General features: G+C 28.9%; 2 protein-coding genes across 2 annotated transcripts; one reads left to right on the top strand and one right to left on the bottom strand.

Annotated features, from left to right (window-relative positions):
- Positions 1 to 622: 622 nt before the first annotated feature.
- Rbm13 (RNA-binding motif protein 13) lies at positions 623 to 2934 on the bottom strand (the record flags this gene model as incomplete). The annotated part of the gene is given in 7 exon segments (XM_067045013.1): positions 623 to 730; positions 1000 to 1107; positions 1466 to 1595; positions 2176 to 2358; positions 2443 to 2586; positions 2683 to 2729; positions 2804 to 2934. Coding segments are annotated over 7 exon segments (735 nt in total), but the record flags the coding sequence as incomplete, so codon positions are not given.
- Positions 2935 to 3119: 185 nt separating this feature from the next.
- On the top strand, positions 3120 to 16683 carry gammaCOP (coat protein (coatomer) gamma). Its single transcript, XM_014426255.2, has 17 exons — positions 3120 to 3278; positions 3376 to 3503; positions 3580 to 3807; positions 4871 to 5037; positions 5138 to 5267; positions 5831 to 5935; positions 6027 to 6170; positions 6757 to 6960; positions 7044 to 7312; positions 9074 to 9191; positions 10010 to 10135; positions 10306 to 10456; positions 11749 to 11933; positions 12037 to 12211; positions 12936 to 13030; positions 14596 to 14833; positions 16332 to 16683. The coding sequence occupies exons 1-17, from the start codon at positions 3242 to 3244 to the stop codon at positions 16466 to 16468; spliced, it is 2637 nt and encodes an 878-aa protein (XP_014281741.1). The 5' UTR covers positions 3120 to 3241; the 3' UTR covers positions 16469 to 16683.
- The last annotated feature ends 832 nt before the right edge of the window (positions 16684 to 17515 follow it).

Here is a 17515-nt window from a genome sequence, read left to right as displayed (position 1 = left end):
AAAATTACAACTACAAATTTTTCACCAAGATTCCAGAGAGCCAGGCAAGAGATGTGGAATGAGTCTAGTAGAGTAACTGCCATCCGACTATCATATAATTTTCTCTTCATTGGCTTGTGATTTAATAGTTTCTTAAGGACTCACTATAAGTCAATTAAATTTTATTATAGGTACTAATTTCAATATTTAATAGAAGATTAATTACTTAAAACATTAACAGTAAGAAAATTTATTCTTCCTTTTCACTATCTCTGACGTTTCACGGTCTTTATCCTATCTTCAGGATTACATTGTTCCTAATCTCCTTGTTAATAACATCCATATTATTATGTTTTGTTATATTAGTAATTAATCCTTAGGAGTCTGTTTATAGAGATGTAGAAAATAAAAATGCTATTGAATTTAATTTCATAAGTCTGAGTATCGATTTATTTTAACTTTTCAGATTTCTAACATTTTACAGACCATTCATGTTCAATTTAAGTAATAAATTAGAGATTTAAAAATTAATAAAATTTAATACTAAACAGATTAACAGGTATTATTCCCTTGAGATTAAAAAAACAAATGTTTTCTACAGATACCAATAATTACACACACCTATTTCAGATAAAATACTCACCTCTTCACTGCTTTCGCCTGCAACATACTCATCGATTTGTTCATCTTCACGATGCTTGGATCTTATTAAATCTTTTTCAAGTTCATTTTGAACTTCTTTCTCAATTTCCTAATAAAAATACATAATAAAGTACAATCATTAGTAAACAAAACATATAAATAGAGGCAAAGAGATTTAATTACTGGCTACAATAAACATTATTACTTACAAAATACATTGTGTTATTATATAAATGATTTAATCAGTTATAAGATTAGATTTAAAAACAAAACTAAAGATGATTGAATCATAAGTTATTTTCTTACAATGAACTCTAACAATGGAAACCTCACTAATATTTACTGATTATTTTTAAACATAGAATGGTTGAAAATTACCATTTCATCTTCTGTCTCCTCTTCAATTTCTTCTTCATCCTTTTCGATTTCTTCTTCCTCTAATGCTTTATCAAACACACTTCGGGGGAAATTGTATATATCGCCATACTGAAATTTAAATTAATATGTCAGACAGACCAAACAGAGTTATGGTACAAAAATAAAATAAAACTATTCTATTCAAGTGATCTAGGAGAAGAGATTGATCAAAAAGTTTAACACTAGATATCACAGGTAAGTCATTAGTTACAATATCAAGTCTTAAATTTTGTGTTATATGAGCCGTTAATTTAGATAGTGTGTTAAGTGAATTTCCCAAATATGTCAAGTTAGCTACCTAAATAATTTTATTATTATATAAAATTTTCATTCTGAAACAAACTGTAACTAATGTGTTCACATTCATCAAAATTTGCTAGTCAATGAAGTGATGAAAAAGTTCTGAAAGCAGCATGGGAGAACTTACGGTTCCTTGTTTCAATCGTTCCAAAAGTTCTTTCTCTATGGCCGTATCTAATTTAGCAGCAACAAGAGCTTTTTCCTCTCGTCTACGTGTTCTTCTTTCTATTTTCCTCTGCAGTGGTATAATCCTCCTCCTATCATAAAAAATAAAACGGATAATCACTAAGAATGAGGTCGTCAGAATCTATATCACAATGACCTGGTCATTTATATGCAAAAACACAAACTAGTAATAATAAAAAATCAGAATATAAAGCGATAGTCAAGTCAGACAAATAAATTAGAAAAAATTGACTGTATTATGAGTTAACAGAATGCTAATTTGAATTTAATGAAAATGTTTAACAAACAGTAAAGCATAGTACCTCAATTAAGGAGGGAGACTCAAGGTCAAGTCTAATAATAATAATTACAAAATGATTCACTTGATAAAGACCTATTTGAAACAACTACATCAATCAGATAAGGTCTTTTGTTTATGTCAACTATTTAGGACTGAAAATGTTTAAACGTTATACCAGCGATAAGAGAATTGAACAACACCACATTAACAAAGGTTTATAGAATTATAATATCTTTATAAGAAAACAATTAACTTTAAGCTTGACTCAAATGTATTTCCTGCACTGAGAAAATGGATGAATTTAACTTGGTTATTATACTGTACTTTGAACAGTAACTATATGTTTAGTAAAATATAATGGCATTACTTACTGTCTACGAAGTTTCAACTTCCTCATCCGAATGAGATACTGGGTAATTTTGACAAACCTCTGTTTGCATTTTTGTCTTATGAAATTATCCCAATATAAAAGATTTTCATTTATTTGATAAATTGCTTTATCAAAATTTCTAGACAACTTAATCCTCTCCCATGAATTTTTTGGAAAACAGGCTCTTTAAAAGAAAAAATATTAGTCAAACAGTGAGGAACTTTATTTTTAGAAGTTAATGTAATTTACAAAAAAAAAACAAAAAAACCTTTCAGCTGTTTTCAAATAAAGATATATGATCCCTTTTTCTTCCTTGATAGTGGCATATTTACTGTTGGCAAGGGGGCATGAACTTCTACTGCATAAACCTGTCAAGTTATAATCATTCCGGCAAAATTGTTGTCCTTTAGTACTGTAAGAAAACAAAATAATAAATAGTAAAGAAAAGAAAAAATACTATGAATAATACTTTTTAGTAAAACAATTTAACATTCAACAATCCACATACTTAGTTTTAAAAGAACAAAACGTTCTATTAATGATACCCCAAACTACCTAAAAAAAAAAATTGAAGTAAATAAACCAGCTTATATTTTGATGAACAGAATATTGAAAAAGGATGTTCTTACATCGTCTTGATTCATTTTATCTTATAACTAAACATAAATAATATTCAACCAAACAAGTACAAAGTACACAACCATGTAATACCAAAAGCACGTTGCCTACTGTAGGAAGGTTACGATTTGTTGTTATAATCTCCAATGCTTATAAATCGAGAATATTGGACATAAAAGTTTATTAGAAAGGTTTTCTTGCTATGATCTCTTTTGGAAATATTTTTAACGCTGTTATTCATCTAATTTAATTTTTTGTTTATGTTAATTTTATTAACTTCAACATCCACTTAAATTTTTATCAAATCGAAAATAAGTAAGGCCACAATCATAACCTGCGAGAAGGGATGTTCTGTTGACGTTGACGTGGGTTGTGTAGTTGATGTTTTATGAATATTTGTGTAATTTTTAATTTGTAATATATTAACAACATATTTATAACCAGTAAAAATGGCCATAAAACGAGATAAAAAGGAGGAAGAAGACGGTAATAGTTTTCCCTTTGCTCCCATTACACATTAATTTGGTTTTATAGACCGAATTTCAATTACTTAATTTAAAATGAAAAATGGACCTTTTTTTAGGTGGAAACCCCTTTCAGAGTCTTGATAAGACCAGTGTTCTTCAAGATGCCAGAACCTTTAATGAAACTCCTGTAGAACCTCGCAAATGCACCCCAATATTGACCAAAATCCTTTATCTTCTGAACCAAGTAAGACATTTATTTATTGTCTTATATGTATTTATGGATCACTTTGTGGAAATCTAATTGTTGAATTTGAATGTAGGGAGAGCAGCTTGGTCCTGCCGAAGCAACAGAAACATTTTTTGCAGTCACAAAGCTATTTCAATCAAACAATACTTTGCTTCGACGCATGGTTTATCTTGGTATAAAAGAGTTATCACTGATCGCTCAAGATGTTATCATTGTTACTTCTAGTCTTACTAAAGACATGACTGGAAAAGAAGATTTATATAGAGCTGCTGCAATTCGAGCATTATGCAGTATTACAGATGTTAGTATTGTATTTTATTGCTTACTACAGTAGTATTGATTAATGTGTTAATTATAATGAATTTAATTTGATAAAATTATGGAATATTTACTGGCCACCATCAATGCTTAAGAATCAGCCCTGTGTATTGTCAGGTGTTGATGACTTTTCATAGTTATTATTGATAATGTTTTGAAATATAGATAATTCATTTTTTATAAGAGGAAACTGTCAGCTAGGAACCCGACCTCCCGTGATTGTTATTACGTGGTATTATTGTATTGTTAACCAGTCTATAGGTATGAAGTTGTTATCATCTGATGATAACAGATATCAAAAACGTTTAATAGATCCATAAAGAACATAATGTCAAATGAACAAAATCTACAGCACTGGAAATATTATAAGGTAATTGGGTAATAAGAAAGATGGAAGTGCAATGTTGAGATAGAAAGTGACAAATTATATAAATATTCAGGATGTAATCTTAACTGCTAAAAAGCATGAGTCGAAGGCCTCCACATCTAACATCTCATTTTCTACAAATTATCGTGTTTTCCCCTAAAATAATAAACTTTTATATTGTATCAACATCAGGGGAGTGTGATTAATGAATTTTAGCAGTTTGTGTTTTTTAAAGTATAATGTTGGTATTAAGTTTTGGTGACCATTTCCTAATGCTAATTCAAAATTAAGTCCTATCTATATGCCCTGTTAAAGAATTTTAAGGTTTGGCATACCTCTGCAGTTCTTCCACATTGAGTTGGGGGGGTTGAATATTTGTATGTGGATTTAGTTAGTGTTACAGAAAAGTTTTTTGGAGTTTCAACCTTTTCCTTCCAATGTTTTTGTAGGAAAGAAAACTTCATTTGTTGAAATCCATGCTTTTGTCCAAAGTTGTTTCCTTCATCACTCGTTTTTTTTCTGTTTTTGTATTTTTTAAAAGTTTTCTATTTATCTTAATAATATTTGCTATAAGAAAGAAAAGAATTTTAATCTAATCTGTTTTTATTTATTTGAATTATTGTTTAAATGTTTTCTTTATTCGATTTCTTTTTTATGTTTTTGATTATATTATTTTTAGGCCACTATGCTGCAAACAATTGAAAGATATATGAAACAAGCGATTGTTGATAGAAATCCAGCTGTTGCCAGTGCAGCTCTTGTAAGCTCATTGCATATGAGTAGAATTGCTAGCGATGTTGTAAAGAGATGGGTTAATGAAGCACAAGAAGCTGTTAATTCTGACAGGTTCATTATTTTATTTAAAATTTATACCTCTTTCTGTAATAAGATGATATATATTATTTAATTAATGTATAAAATTGATATAATGGAATATTTTTTACAGTATTATGGTCCAATATCATGCCCTCGGCCTCCTTTACCACATTAGGAAAAATGACAGATTGGCTGTTACAAAATTAGTTGCTAAGTTGACTAGAATGTCGTTAAAATCTCCTTTCGCTGTTTGTATGTTGGTATGTAAAATATAATTTTTTTTTTTTTAAATAAGTTAAATTATGGAAATATTTCTTTTGCGGTGGAGGGATGTTTGATTCTAATATGTTAGATATAATAAGCCTTTGCTCAAAGTATTACACCTGGTATTAATTTTAATACTTAAGGAAAGACTCATTATCAACTTCTAAATTATTTTTTATACTTTGAATACAGTTTCAAAAATTAAAAGAAAATCAGTTCTAGTCAATAAGCCTTTAACATTTATAAAAACTTAAATTATTATTGACATACCACCAATAAATTATTAGAAAAATTGATCCATACATTTTTTTTTGCTATGTTTTACCGAATTTTTAAAGTTTTTTACTTGGTCTGGTTCTAAAAAAGAAACATAAAAGTCACTGTACTAAATCAAGCAAACATTTTGTTAAGATGCCTAATACTTAGGTACTAATACTTAAGATACTATAAGTGGCATATTCTTCTTAAATATCATATATTAAATGACTTTCATTTATCCATCACATGAGAATGATGCTTCAGTTATTTTTTTTACTAAACATAAGTTGATATGTTACAGATTCGTATTGCTTGTAAATTATTGGAAGAAGAAAGCTCTGGAGAATATGCAGATTCACCACTTTTTGATTTTATTGAAGCATGTTTACGCCACAAAAGTGAAACGGTAAGTATTGAATACATTTCCTTAAATTTATTATATTTGTAAAGTATTATTTAAGCAAATATGTTTTCATCTATTTGATCTGACTTCTTAGGTTGTTTATGAAGCAGCTGCTGCTCTTGTAAATTTACGTCACACTACTGCCCGTCAAATCACACCTGCAGTCAGTGTCCTCCAATTATTTTGTTCTTCTCCGAAACCAGCGCTTCGTTTTGCTGCTGTGAGAACTCTTAATAAGGTAAAGTGTTAAGAAGAATATTTTCTTTGTTTATTTTTAATCACCACCATGTTTAAGTACATATGAATATAAAAATATTTCAGGAGACTAAAGAAAACTTTAAATTCCTCATTGCAAATAAATATTTTATATATTGGCATTTTTACTTCTCTGAGACCTAGATTTTATTTATAAGACTTTATTTTGCATAAATGCTTCTAATAAATTATTAATTGGATTTTCTTTTTCGATATTTAAACATGGTTGCCATGATTTTTATAGTATTAGTAATGGGGAGACTTTCACGGGTTTTAATCACCGGGTGATTTTAATCGTCCTCTCCATCTGCCTCTCTCTTCCTCACCTCACTCTCCCTCTCTTTATCTCAACATAATATCTACTTATTTGACCTTGCAATTTATGCCTGACTACTATTTCAAGCTACTTAAAAATTATTAAAGCTTTAGTCATAAATTTTCTATTGATATAACTCAAGAATCAATAGGGGATGAGGGTTATATAGTACCCTTAATATCAAGACAGAGAGACATGCCTAAAACTTATATACATTACTAAGTAGCATATTTAAATAAATTGTTATTTACAGGTAGCAATGACACATCCAGCTGCCGTAACATCATGTAATATTGACTTGGAGAACCTTATAACTGATTCGAATCGGTCCATAGCTACCCTGGCCATTACTACTCTTCTCAAAACTGGAGCAGAGTCAGCTGTAGACAGGCTTATGAAACAAATAGCATCATTTGTTTCTGAAATAAGTGATGAATTCAAGATTGTTGTAGTACAGGTATATGGTTAAATATTTAAAATTATTAATTATTTCATAACATTATTATTTTAAATACTTAAAGATCTGCTTCATGCTTTTAGGCGATTAGAGCACTTTGCTTGAAATTCCCTCGAAAACATGGAACACTGATGACATTTTTATCTGCAATGCTGAGGGACGAGGGAGGTTTGGAGTATAAGGCTTCAATTGCCGATACCCTTATATCTCTTATTGAAGGTAATCCTGAAGCGAAAGAATCCGGGCTCGCTCATTTGTGTGAATTCATCGAAGATTGTGAACACACTTCCCTTGCAGTGAGGATACTGCATTTGCTTGGTAAAGAAGGTCCCAAAACAAAACAACCTTCAAGGTAATTATTATTATTTTACTAACCCAATCATAACGCAGATCATGTTTCCCTCACAGGATTTTTGTAGGATTCTTAGGGTTGTAGAAACCTAAATTAGTATTGATATTGCCAATTTATAAGAAATTATTCAAAGTCCTTTTACTACAGAGTTATAATATTTTATTTTATTCTTTAAAAATATATAGCTTAGTAAAAGAATGACCAACATCTGGATTAATAATGAGATTTTTGTGTTTCACCATAAATTCGATATGAGGAAAAGATGGTCAGGGGGAGGGGGGGGGGTTGCGGTCAGTAATGATTCATAAATAAATAAAATTATTTGTGCTGACGTTTAGGCCTGAATTTCAGAGCTGAAAAAAAAAAACAGATAACCTTAATCGGAGGAAAATATATCAAACAAACAAGAAAACATATATAACAAGAAATTAAGTAGAAAAAAGGAAAGAAAAAAGTAACAGAAGATAAAATACAATATTGTTGAAGTAAGAATTATACAAAACAAATAATGAAAAAATTAGGGGGAAAAAAAGAAAGATATTTTTTGAAAATGGGTTGTAAACTGCCTTATTCTTGAGATTTAACACATTCAAGCTTGTTTCTTGTGTACTAATTCATTATAATGGAAAGTGGGGTTATTAAAATAGCATATTTTATTGTTAACAAGAAGTTACTTGTCTTCTACCAAACTTTTATACTTTGGCGTGTGTATAGAAAAAGATGATGATAAAGAAGTTTCATTCAGTAATTTGGGAGTAATGTTCTGCCTTTGTGAACTTCATAAAAAAAAAATTGATTTAAGAAATCCTCTTTGTAGGAAATTTTTTTACATTAATTAGAATACTAAAGAAGCCATAACATAAGCCAAGACATTTTTGATTTTATCATAGGATAAAGTTGTGTCTATATTCAGAAATCGCATCCCATCAGCTGTTTTCAAGCAAAACATTTTTTAAAAATATAATTTCTCTCCTTATTATGTATATTATCTTTTGATGTTTGCCTATTTTTAATATTTTCTTTAATTTTCTAATGTTATCTTTACTTTAATATTATTTTCAAATGTAACGTATTATTTAACTGCCAACCCCCTCCACTTCTCTTTCCTGTTTACCTTCTGATCCATTTTTGTTCTTGCTTCCATTCAGTGATGTAGGTGTCCTATTTTGTTCATTATTTTCTTTTATTCTTGATTTTAATCTTATTCTCTTTTTCCATTTTTTAGTATGTACTGTATTTTATATCTCCTTTTCCTCCTACTTTTTTATTTTATATTATTTTCTTATTCATGAAAATAATAGCAAATGAATCTTTTTCCTTAGTTTATCAGTTTATTTTATTTTACGTTTACTGTACATATTTTCTTTCATTTACATTGTTTATTTTTTATAGAAATTACCAACACCTTTGTTAAATTTTATTTTTGTTTTTTAAATAATCTTTTTGCTTACTTTGTTACCTCATTTAAGTATTTATATATTTTTTAGCCCTGATGAAGCTCTGCAACATGGGGCGAAACATTGGCTCACATTATATATTATAGTTTTATTCCTTAGTTTTATATATTATACTGTTTGAGTTTTTTCTTTGACTGCACCTGAACTATCATCTTTTTGTTATTATACACAGTCAATCAACGATCTTCCAAAAATCTTTTTTTGGTCATTCCTGTCATAGAAGTTGTACATAAAAATTGTATCCATTCTACTCTAAAATAATTCACATATTTCATGTTTTAAAAGAAACTGTCATTATTCTTAGGTACATTAGATTCATCTACAATAGAGTCATTTTGGAAAATGCAGTTGTACGAGCAGCTGCTGTTTCTGCATTGGCACAATTTGGAGCGCAGTGTCCTGATCTTCTTGAGAACATACTAGTAAGTAATTATTGTGTAAAGTTATATTGATGTTGGTATCAGTATAGGGTGGGGAACTAGTCTGGCAAGTGAGCCTACTGGTCTTTTTTGTCAACCCCTGGTGACTACCTTCGAGTTGGCACTGTGTACTAACCAAGGTGGAAGGGTCAAGATTCCTTTCTCTGGAACGTTAAGAAATTAATATTAACTACCCCAAGCTCTGGAATAATAATAACCATCCAATAGGATGGAATGACTTTCTATTTCATCTTAAATACATTGGTAGATTGTTTGTAAAAATTACATAAATGAATATTGATAGTTGAGTAGTTAAGTACAAAGGATTAACATTATTTGATGTTAAGCTCACATATAATTTGATATGAAACAAACAAAAATTTTAAAATACTTATAATATATTTTCATTACTTTGAGATCAAATTGTTGTAAAACATTCAAAGAATATCATTGGGTAATTGAAGCCATCTAACTTGAAAGTGGGTTGAGCAGTTTGCTCAAATATTTACAGTTGGATGGACTAAACACATTTAATACAATAATTTTTTTAATATTTTGAGCACAAATTGTTTTTAAACATTCACATGATCTTACTAAATAATTTTAGCCCTCAAACTTTGGAAAATCAATTGATATATTCTTTAAAAAAAAATTGTAACAAATGAACAATCTGAACTCATTACTATCCTTGTGGTTATGCTGTAGTCATATAATATAGACTGACTCACTGGATACGGTAGTGCATCTGCTCAAAATGAAAATAACAGTTGATAAAATTAAAAAGGTAATTGTTAATTAATGAGGATATTTTCTTATTATAGGTCCTCCTCGCTCGGTGCCAAATGGATACAGATGATGAAGTAAGAGACAGGGCTACCTATTATTTCAGTATTTTACAAAATCAAGATCGACATTTGATCAACAACTACATAGTTGAACCACCTCAGGTAATTTGAGATTATTACTATTGATTTTGAGGGAGTGGCATGTTTTCAAAGTGTATGTAAATACAAATTTTGTTCTATGTAATTAGTTCCATAGTTAGTATCATGTTAAAAGTTTTCACTTGAAATTTATAGAGTTTTTGTTTATATAATGTAATTGTTTTTCGATTTAGGTGTGTGTTTCCAGTTTGGAAAAAGCCTTACTGTTGCATTTGATGGAAAGGCCGGAAGAAGTATTTGATATGAGTTCTGTCCCGTTGGCACCTCCTCCTCTAACTGATGAAGTCCAAGCTGCTCCAACTGTCGTACAGGAACCATTAGCAGGTAGAAAAGTTTACTTTTGAGTTATAATTAATGATGTAATATTCATATGTTAGATTTCTTTTACAATCCAAGAGCCCAAGAGAAGAAAAAAGTAGTTATTTCACCCTAATTTCTTTTTACTTTAATGAAAACTATATAATGTTTAGAGTCAAAATTGATAACTCTGTTTAACCCAACCATAGGTGGAATAAACAATGGTCGCTGTTCCAGAGGATATGAAAAATTCATTTTTGAATTATTTAAAAAAAAAAAAATAGTGCGTTATTTCCTATTAGAAAATGATTCAATTTTTACTTAAGATATACCAGGGATGTAGTAAATGCCATTAAAAAGTAAATATTGAAGTATTCATGATGCACACCACATGAAGATTATTTTATTCCAGAGAAACCCAAAATCATAGCTTATTTTTCATTTGGAGCTCCACTTGCATCTGCCTCGGGGTGTATGGATATTAAGACTAAAAACTTCATAGCACATTAGTGTAAGGAGAGTAACTTCCCTAAAAAATGAGCTGTAATGGAGCATTTTATATTCAATACTTCTCAAGTTACAATTTTCCAAAAAAGCAACATTTTTTTTCCAAATAACAGAAAATCTATTGTTTGTGAATTTTTTTTGGAAACTATTATGTAAACTACTACCTCTAAGAAAATACTAATTATTAACTAGCTTTAACATGAGTGCTGATAGTCATCTGTACATCTACTAGTTTCTGAGATATAGCATTTCATAAACTAAAAGTTTTTTCCAAACATCGACAAATCAACATTTTGTGAATTAATTTTTCAAATTGTAAAAACTACTACTCCTATGAAGATAAATGTTATAAACTACTTTATAGTACATTCAATTAGCTTTTATGCTATTCCTATTATGTCTGAGATATAACTCCCCCCTAAAAAAAAAAAAAAAAATGAACCGATTGTTGATGTTTTGTTATTAAATGTTACCTTTTATAAAACTGCATTTTAGGAATGATTGAATGTAAACAGATCTATCAGATCTTTTATTTTAGAAAATTCACTCTACTTTAAATCATGTCCTACTAGGTTTTTAGTGTTGGAGGTAGTTTTAAAGATAATGAACTCTGAATTTTAATATCTTTATTTTTTTTTTCGCTAACGTTGGCAGACTCATCAATTTTGACTAGTAACTATGTTTAGTTTTCATGAAAATTATAAAAAATTGGGGTGAAATAACTGCATTCAGTGGTTAAAATAGATTTTATTCTGTTCTAAATTTATTTAACATTATTTATAAAAGTTACTCTATTTATTGTTATTTTTCAGTTTTGGGACGTCCCACAGTCACCAAAGAAGAAAGTGCTTCAGATAGGCTTAGAGCTATTCCTGAACTTGCTTGGATCCAGGGTCCTCTCTTCAGAAGTTCTGATCCTGTCAGTCTTACGGAATCTGAGACAGAATATCAAGTTAGAGTCACAAAGCATGTCTTTAAAAATCATATCGTCCTTCAGGTATTATTTTTATTAATCTTATTGTTTTAAATTTTATGTATTTAAATGGATGTACTTTAAATGTTATGTCATAAAAAACCATCATTAAATTTTATTTTCTTAGTTTGACTGTACAAATACCATGAGCGACCAGCTGCTGGAGAAAGTTCGAGTGCAGTTAGAAGTGAGCGAAGGATACAAGATTGTATCTGAGGTTCCATGCCAAAGATTAGCCTGTTCGGAAACATCACCTACTTATATTGCCCTGCAATTTCCAGATGCCCCTAATCTTACTGTCAGTAAGTTCTAGTATACGTTGATACTGATGATTAATCTATCTGCTTGTAAATTTTTTTTTTTGGGACATGGTAGGTCATGATTATTGGTTTTACATGTAGTGAGTCTCACTGAATGAGTTTTTAATAACATTATGTTATGTCTCTTGATTTATATTTATGAAGTTTAAACTGAAAAAGGAAAGAAAGGTGGTTAAGATAAAAAAACATATAACCCAAAGCAATATACGAGATCTTCCCTTGAAGACTAGTAATGTTACACATAGATATACAGAACTGTATATAATGAATTGGGAAATAATATCATAAGACAGAAACTGAATAGGTTAAGGCAATATGAGATGTTAAACACAAGCAATGTATATGAAGAAAATATTTAGAATTTTTTGTCAATCTTAACATAATCAACTCAGAGTTATTCCCTGTCCCCATTATAATAGTTGAAATAAAAGTTCATCTGGAAGTAACTACATATTTATATACATTTAATCGTGAGTCTTATATAAATTCCAATACCTTTAACATTCTTTTATGATTATTTCATCGGATGTGCCGATTTCATTCTGACTGTGGGATGAATTTTATTAATTTGACTTATTAAAATAAAAAATTAAACACTATAAAACAAAAATCTTTGAATGATTGGGAGTCATACTGTATTGTTTATTTTTTAAATTTTACAGTGTATTGAAGATTTTTTTAAAAGTATGCCTTGTTTGTTTCTTAGCGAATTTTGGTGCTACCTTGAGGTTTGTTGTGAAGGACTGTGACCCAATGACCGGGATCCCTAACTCAGATGATGGTTACGAAGACGATTATATGGTGAGCATCATTAATACTTTTTCTTTCTCAAAGTTATCCACTCAAATCTGCATGTTCATAATCTTGATTCCTAATAATCTTCCGGTGCATCTGATAAAGAGATGGCTTCAAGAGCTTGTAATATAAAACTGTTATTGGAATGCTATTTATGGATAATTTCTCCATGAGCTACTGTCATCAGTTTATTATGTTGACTCGATATATTGAAGGCGTTGAGTTGCAAAATGAGGTAGATTACAAAATGAAAACTTTTTTGTTAAAATGTTTGTTAATTTCAAATATCAATCCTCTATCAGAAGTCACTAATCATAACTTAATATCAACATCATTCTTTTAAGAAAAAAAAATTACAAAGATTCTTTCAATACTTTATAAAATAGACTTTAATAAAGCTGGTGAAATTCATGAAAATTTTTAGTTACCATGTTTTATGATCAATTGCTTCTCTTATTTATAAGTTAAAAAGTGAATCGATAAAACATGTTATACAATTTTCCTCTGAGTTTCAATGCTGAAGCACCAATTATTTATTAGATATTGTTTTATATCTCACTATTTATTTAATATTATTCCTCATTGTTTTAGAAATAATTTTCTTTAAGCCACTCTGAGTAAATTTTTTAAAAACCCAAAAACTACCATTAATAATTTCACTTCTAAAGCCATTGTCGTTTTTTAGATACAGTGATCAATGAGTGAGTGAGTGAGTGAGTGAGTGGTTATAAATAACTACAGCCAAGTTTTATTATATGGATCCTTATACATATATAAAAATTTTATTTGATATAAATAATTTAGTAATGTATGCATCTCTTACAATTGCTAGGGATAATTAGATACCAAGGTTCATCTAATTATATCTGAAATTCAGTTACTTTAATAAAATGAAACATCCTTTCTACATTTTAAAACAATTATGAATAAATAATGCAATTGACTTATTAATAGTTTATAATTAATCAATATTCTTATAAATCTGTACTTTTATGCTAAATTCTGTTGTATCTATTTTAATATATTAGAATGATAAGTTGCTTATTACATAATTCCTTCATTGATTTTTTAAAAATTATACAATATAGAAATTCTTTTGTTGAATTGTTTGGACTTAAGATGAATTACAGCTTAAGTAACTAAAAAAAAAATTTCTTTAGATACAAGATTGTTTAAGTGTACAAACTATCTCAAAGTTTTTAACACGAACCAATGCCAGTTATTTTATTTTGTTAGTGTTTTCTCAGTACTCTGTTTATTTTATTTTTACCATCGGTTAGTCTGGAGATTTGGTCGTGTGAGGTTCCGTATTAATCATCTGGTAGTGGTAAAATACCAATAGAACCACTTGTACTTGTTCTTCTCTCTTCCCCCTCATCCGACAATTCCATTAACATTAGATAATTCCCTTGTACTGAATTTTAATTTTGCTTTTATCTACCACTTTTCCCAAAACCAAATTTTTAATTTACAATTAATTTAGTTTTTAATTTCTAGAATTTTATTGTAAATGATAACTTTTGGAACAGCCAAACAAATTAAATATGTAAATTACATTTAACTTTTTCTAGCTAGAAGACGTTGAAGTAATGCTAGCTGATCAGATGCAGCGGCTGACGAAGAGCAACTTCGGAGCTGCCTGGGAGGAAGCTGAATCCTACAGTGAGCTGGAAGATACCTATAACTTGTCGGGAATAAACAGCCTAGAGGAAGCAGTGAGGAGCGTAGTCAGCTTCATGGGGATGCAGCCTGCTGACAGGAGTGACAGGGTACAGCCTGATAAATCTTCACATACTGTCTACCTCGGAGGTAAATTATAGAAATTAAAAAAACAATTGAATATTTTATTTGAAAAGCCTAAAATATTCCAAACAGTTTTTAACTAATAGTAAATTGAAGCATTTAAAAATTATATATTTTTTGCATAAACTATTTTTCCTTACTAAAGTTGGAGTATTCTTCAAATATTTTTCTAACCACTTTGACATAATTATCGACAATCAGAGTTTTTTTATTCGCAGTTCTGTTATTTGCGTTTTCAGGATTGGTGGATTAAAAAAAATTACTTTGTTGCTGGAAATTTCTCTGTTTATGAATCCAAAGCATGCTATGCATTGTATATTTTGAGTAATTTGTATTCATTTATCAATTATCTTTCAAAACAAGGTTACTTCAAATATATAACACCTTTGTAATCCCACTGAATTGAGAAAATGATCATTTTCTGATACAATTCAGCTCTCGATAATACTTGCACTGATCCATAAAGTATGGCCCTTAATCTTTTTCGATTAACATTATTGCAGACAATCGATTTTTCATTGAAAGTGATCATTTGTGGCAAAAAAGGGTCAATTGCATTTCGTTTGAAATGTGTATCACAATTATTGATTCATTGAGTTAGGTGAATTTCTTTCAATTCATGTGGAACCCAATTATCAAGCTACTTAACAAGTCCAAGACAGCTTATATTATTTTTCAATTGTTGTGTGTGATACATTTAACTGTATTGCTTTCTCTCAGTATATGATGATTCAGTTCAATTATGATTTTCATTTTATCTTCAACTTCAGAAGATCGACCAGAACATTGGTCATCTTTCAGTAAAAATCTATTGAATGAAACTTTTTAAACCAATTCTGACAGGTGCATACTGTTAAACAATCAAAAACTCTAAACTTCCTTTATGAAAATAACAAAAATTGATATGTGTCAAAAATACATATTTTTTTAAGTCATGTTCAAACTGACATAGACTCTGACAGCTGTAAACAAAATGATATGGAATTAGTTTCTATAGCAATTGAAATGTATTGACTACTAGATCGCAAAAGAAAAAAAAAATTAACATTAGAAAAAGAATAAAGAAATAAACATAATCTTCTGGTCTAAACCAATATTACTTTCTTGCAAACTCTTATATCTAGGAAAAATACAATTAAAGGGTCTCCCTTTTAGGAAAATTACAACTTTTCAATTAATTTTCCCAAAAGATAGAATCTTTAATTGTATTTTTCCTAGCGTTAGTGCAAATTGGCACCTTTGCGAAGTAAGCCATTGATATTATGTCGAGTAAAATATATAATATAATTTATGATGTGCTATATTTGGTCTGCATTTATGTTTTTCTGTCCTAATGATGGTGGAATTGGTGAAAGTTGATGGGTTAGTTATTTATCTGATGATATTTGAAATACTTAAAGTTTTAGTTTGGAGTCTTTGGAAATAATTTCTAAAAAGTAATTTGTCTTTTTTTTTATTTCTGCTCTTTTTGTAATTATGATTTTATTATTATTTTTTTTTTTAGGCATGTTCCGTGGTGGAGTCGAAGTGCTAGCTAGAGCCAAACTGGCCATGGGCAATTCTCCAGGCGTTGCCATGCAACTTACAGTCCGCTCACCAAATCCAGATATTTGCGATCTGATAATTTCTGTAGTCGGGTAAAAGAAATAAATGAAAGTATTCGAGCTGAAAACAGTTTTCTGAGAAGTTGTACAGAATCAAACATTGAACATTAAGTAAATATCCTATGAACTGTATTAGTTGACTAGCTCCTTGGGAAAATTTTGGTTACTCAATAATCTATATGTTTCATAATTATCAAATTTTAATTAAATTATTGTAAGTATAAATGTTACTGTGTAGAATGATATTTTTGAAACACTTTTAAAGCATCTAAGTAGTATATTTTAATTTATGCAACTTGATAATTTTTATGTTATCCTTATGGGAATTTTATTTTATATAAAATAAATTTATTTATTTTTTTGGAATGGTGTATCTTCAAAACTGAAATTTTTCCAAAGGCATTTGTCTAATTTATTAAATATTATATGATTTATTATATATATTTTTTATTAATCCAATAAATACTTATAAGCCACTTTGCAACTTTTCATTACCTGCTATTGATTCCCTTAGATGTTTTTATTTATTTCTCTAAATGAATTGTTTAAGTCATGGAGTCTAAATTTTCAGTGAATAACAAAGTAGTCCAGTCTTAAGTGAAATCATACAAGGCAACACAAAACGACTGATAATTAAAATATAATTGACTATGAAACTGTTATATTAACAATTAAAACAATCAAACGCATTGCAATATTTAAATTTTTGGGACTTATAGGATTTATTTCTCAAATAAATTAATTTGAAATTAATATAGAAATAAGAAATATAATAATTACCAATAAATTTGGAAAAAAAAGTGTTTATTTATAATAAAATTGTTAATAAAAATCATTTAATAGAAAATCAAAGAAAATAATAATTATAAAAGTAAATTTAGACTAGATTAGCTTTTTATTATTTTTTACTTTCACATGTGGTTCACTGAAAAATACATTTGTAAAACTTTTGAATATGACAGACATCTAGCAGAAACCATATGATTTATTTTCTTTTTATTATTTTTTTTTTTATACTAGGACTGGGTTGATAGTGCAAATGAGTACTGATACTCTCATCTGGTTTTAGTGTAAATGTATACTG

This window comes from Halyomorpha halys, unplaced genomic scaffold (genome assembly GCF_000696795.3).
Source record: "Halyomorpha halys isolate HHAL.00 unplaced genomic scaffold, Hhal_1.1 Scaffold566.1, whole genome shotgun sequence".
NCBI classification, from domain to species: Eukaryota; Metazoa; Arthropoda; class Insecta; order Hemiptera; family Pentatomidae; genus Halyomorpha; species Halyomorpha halys.
The sequence above is the reverse complement of the archived record's forward strand: the minus strand, read 5'-3'. Positions and strand labels throughout refer to the sequence as shown.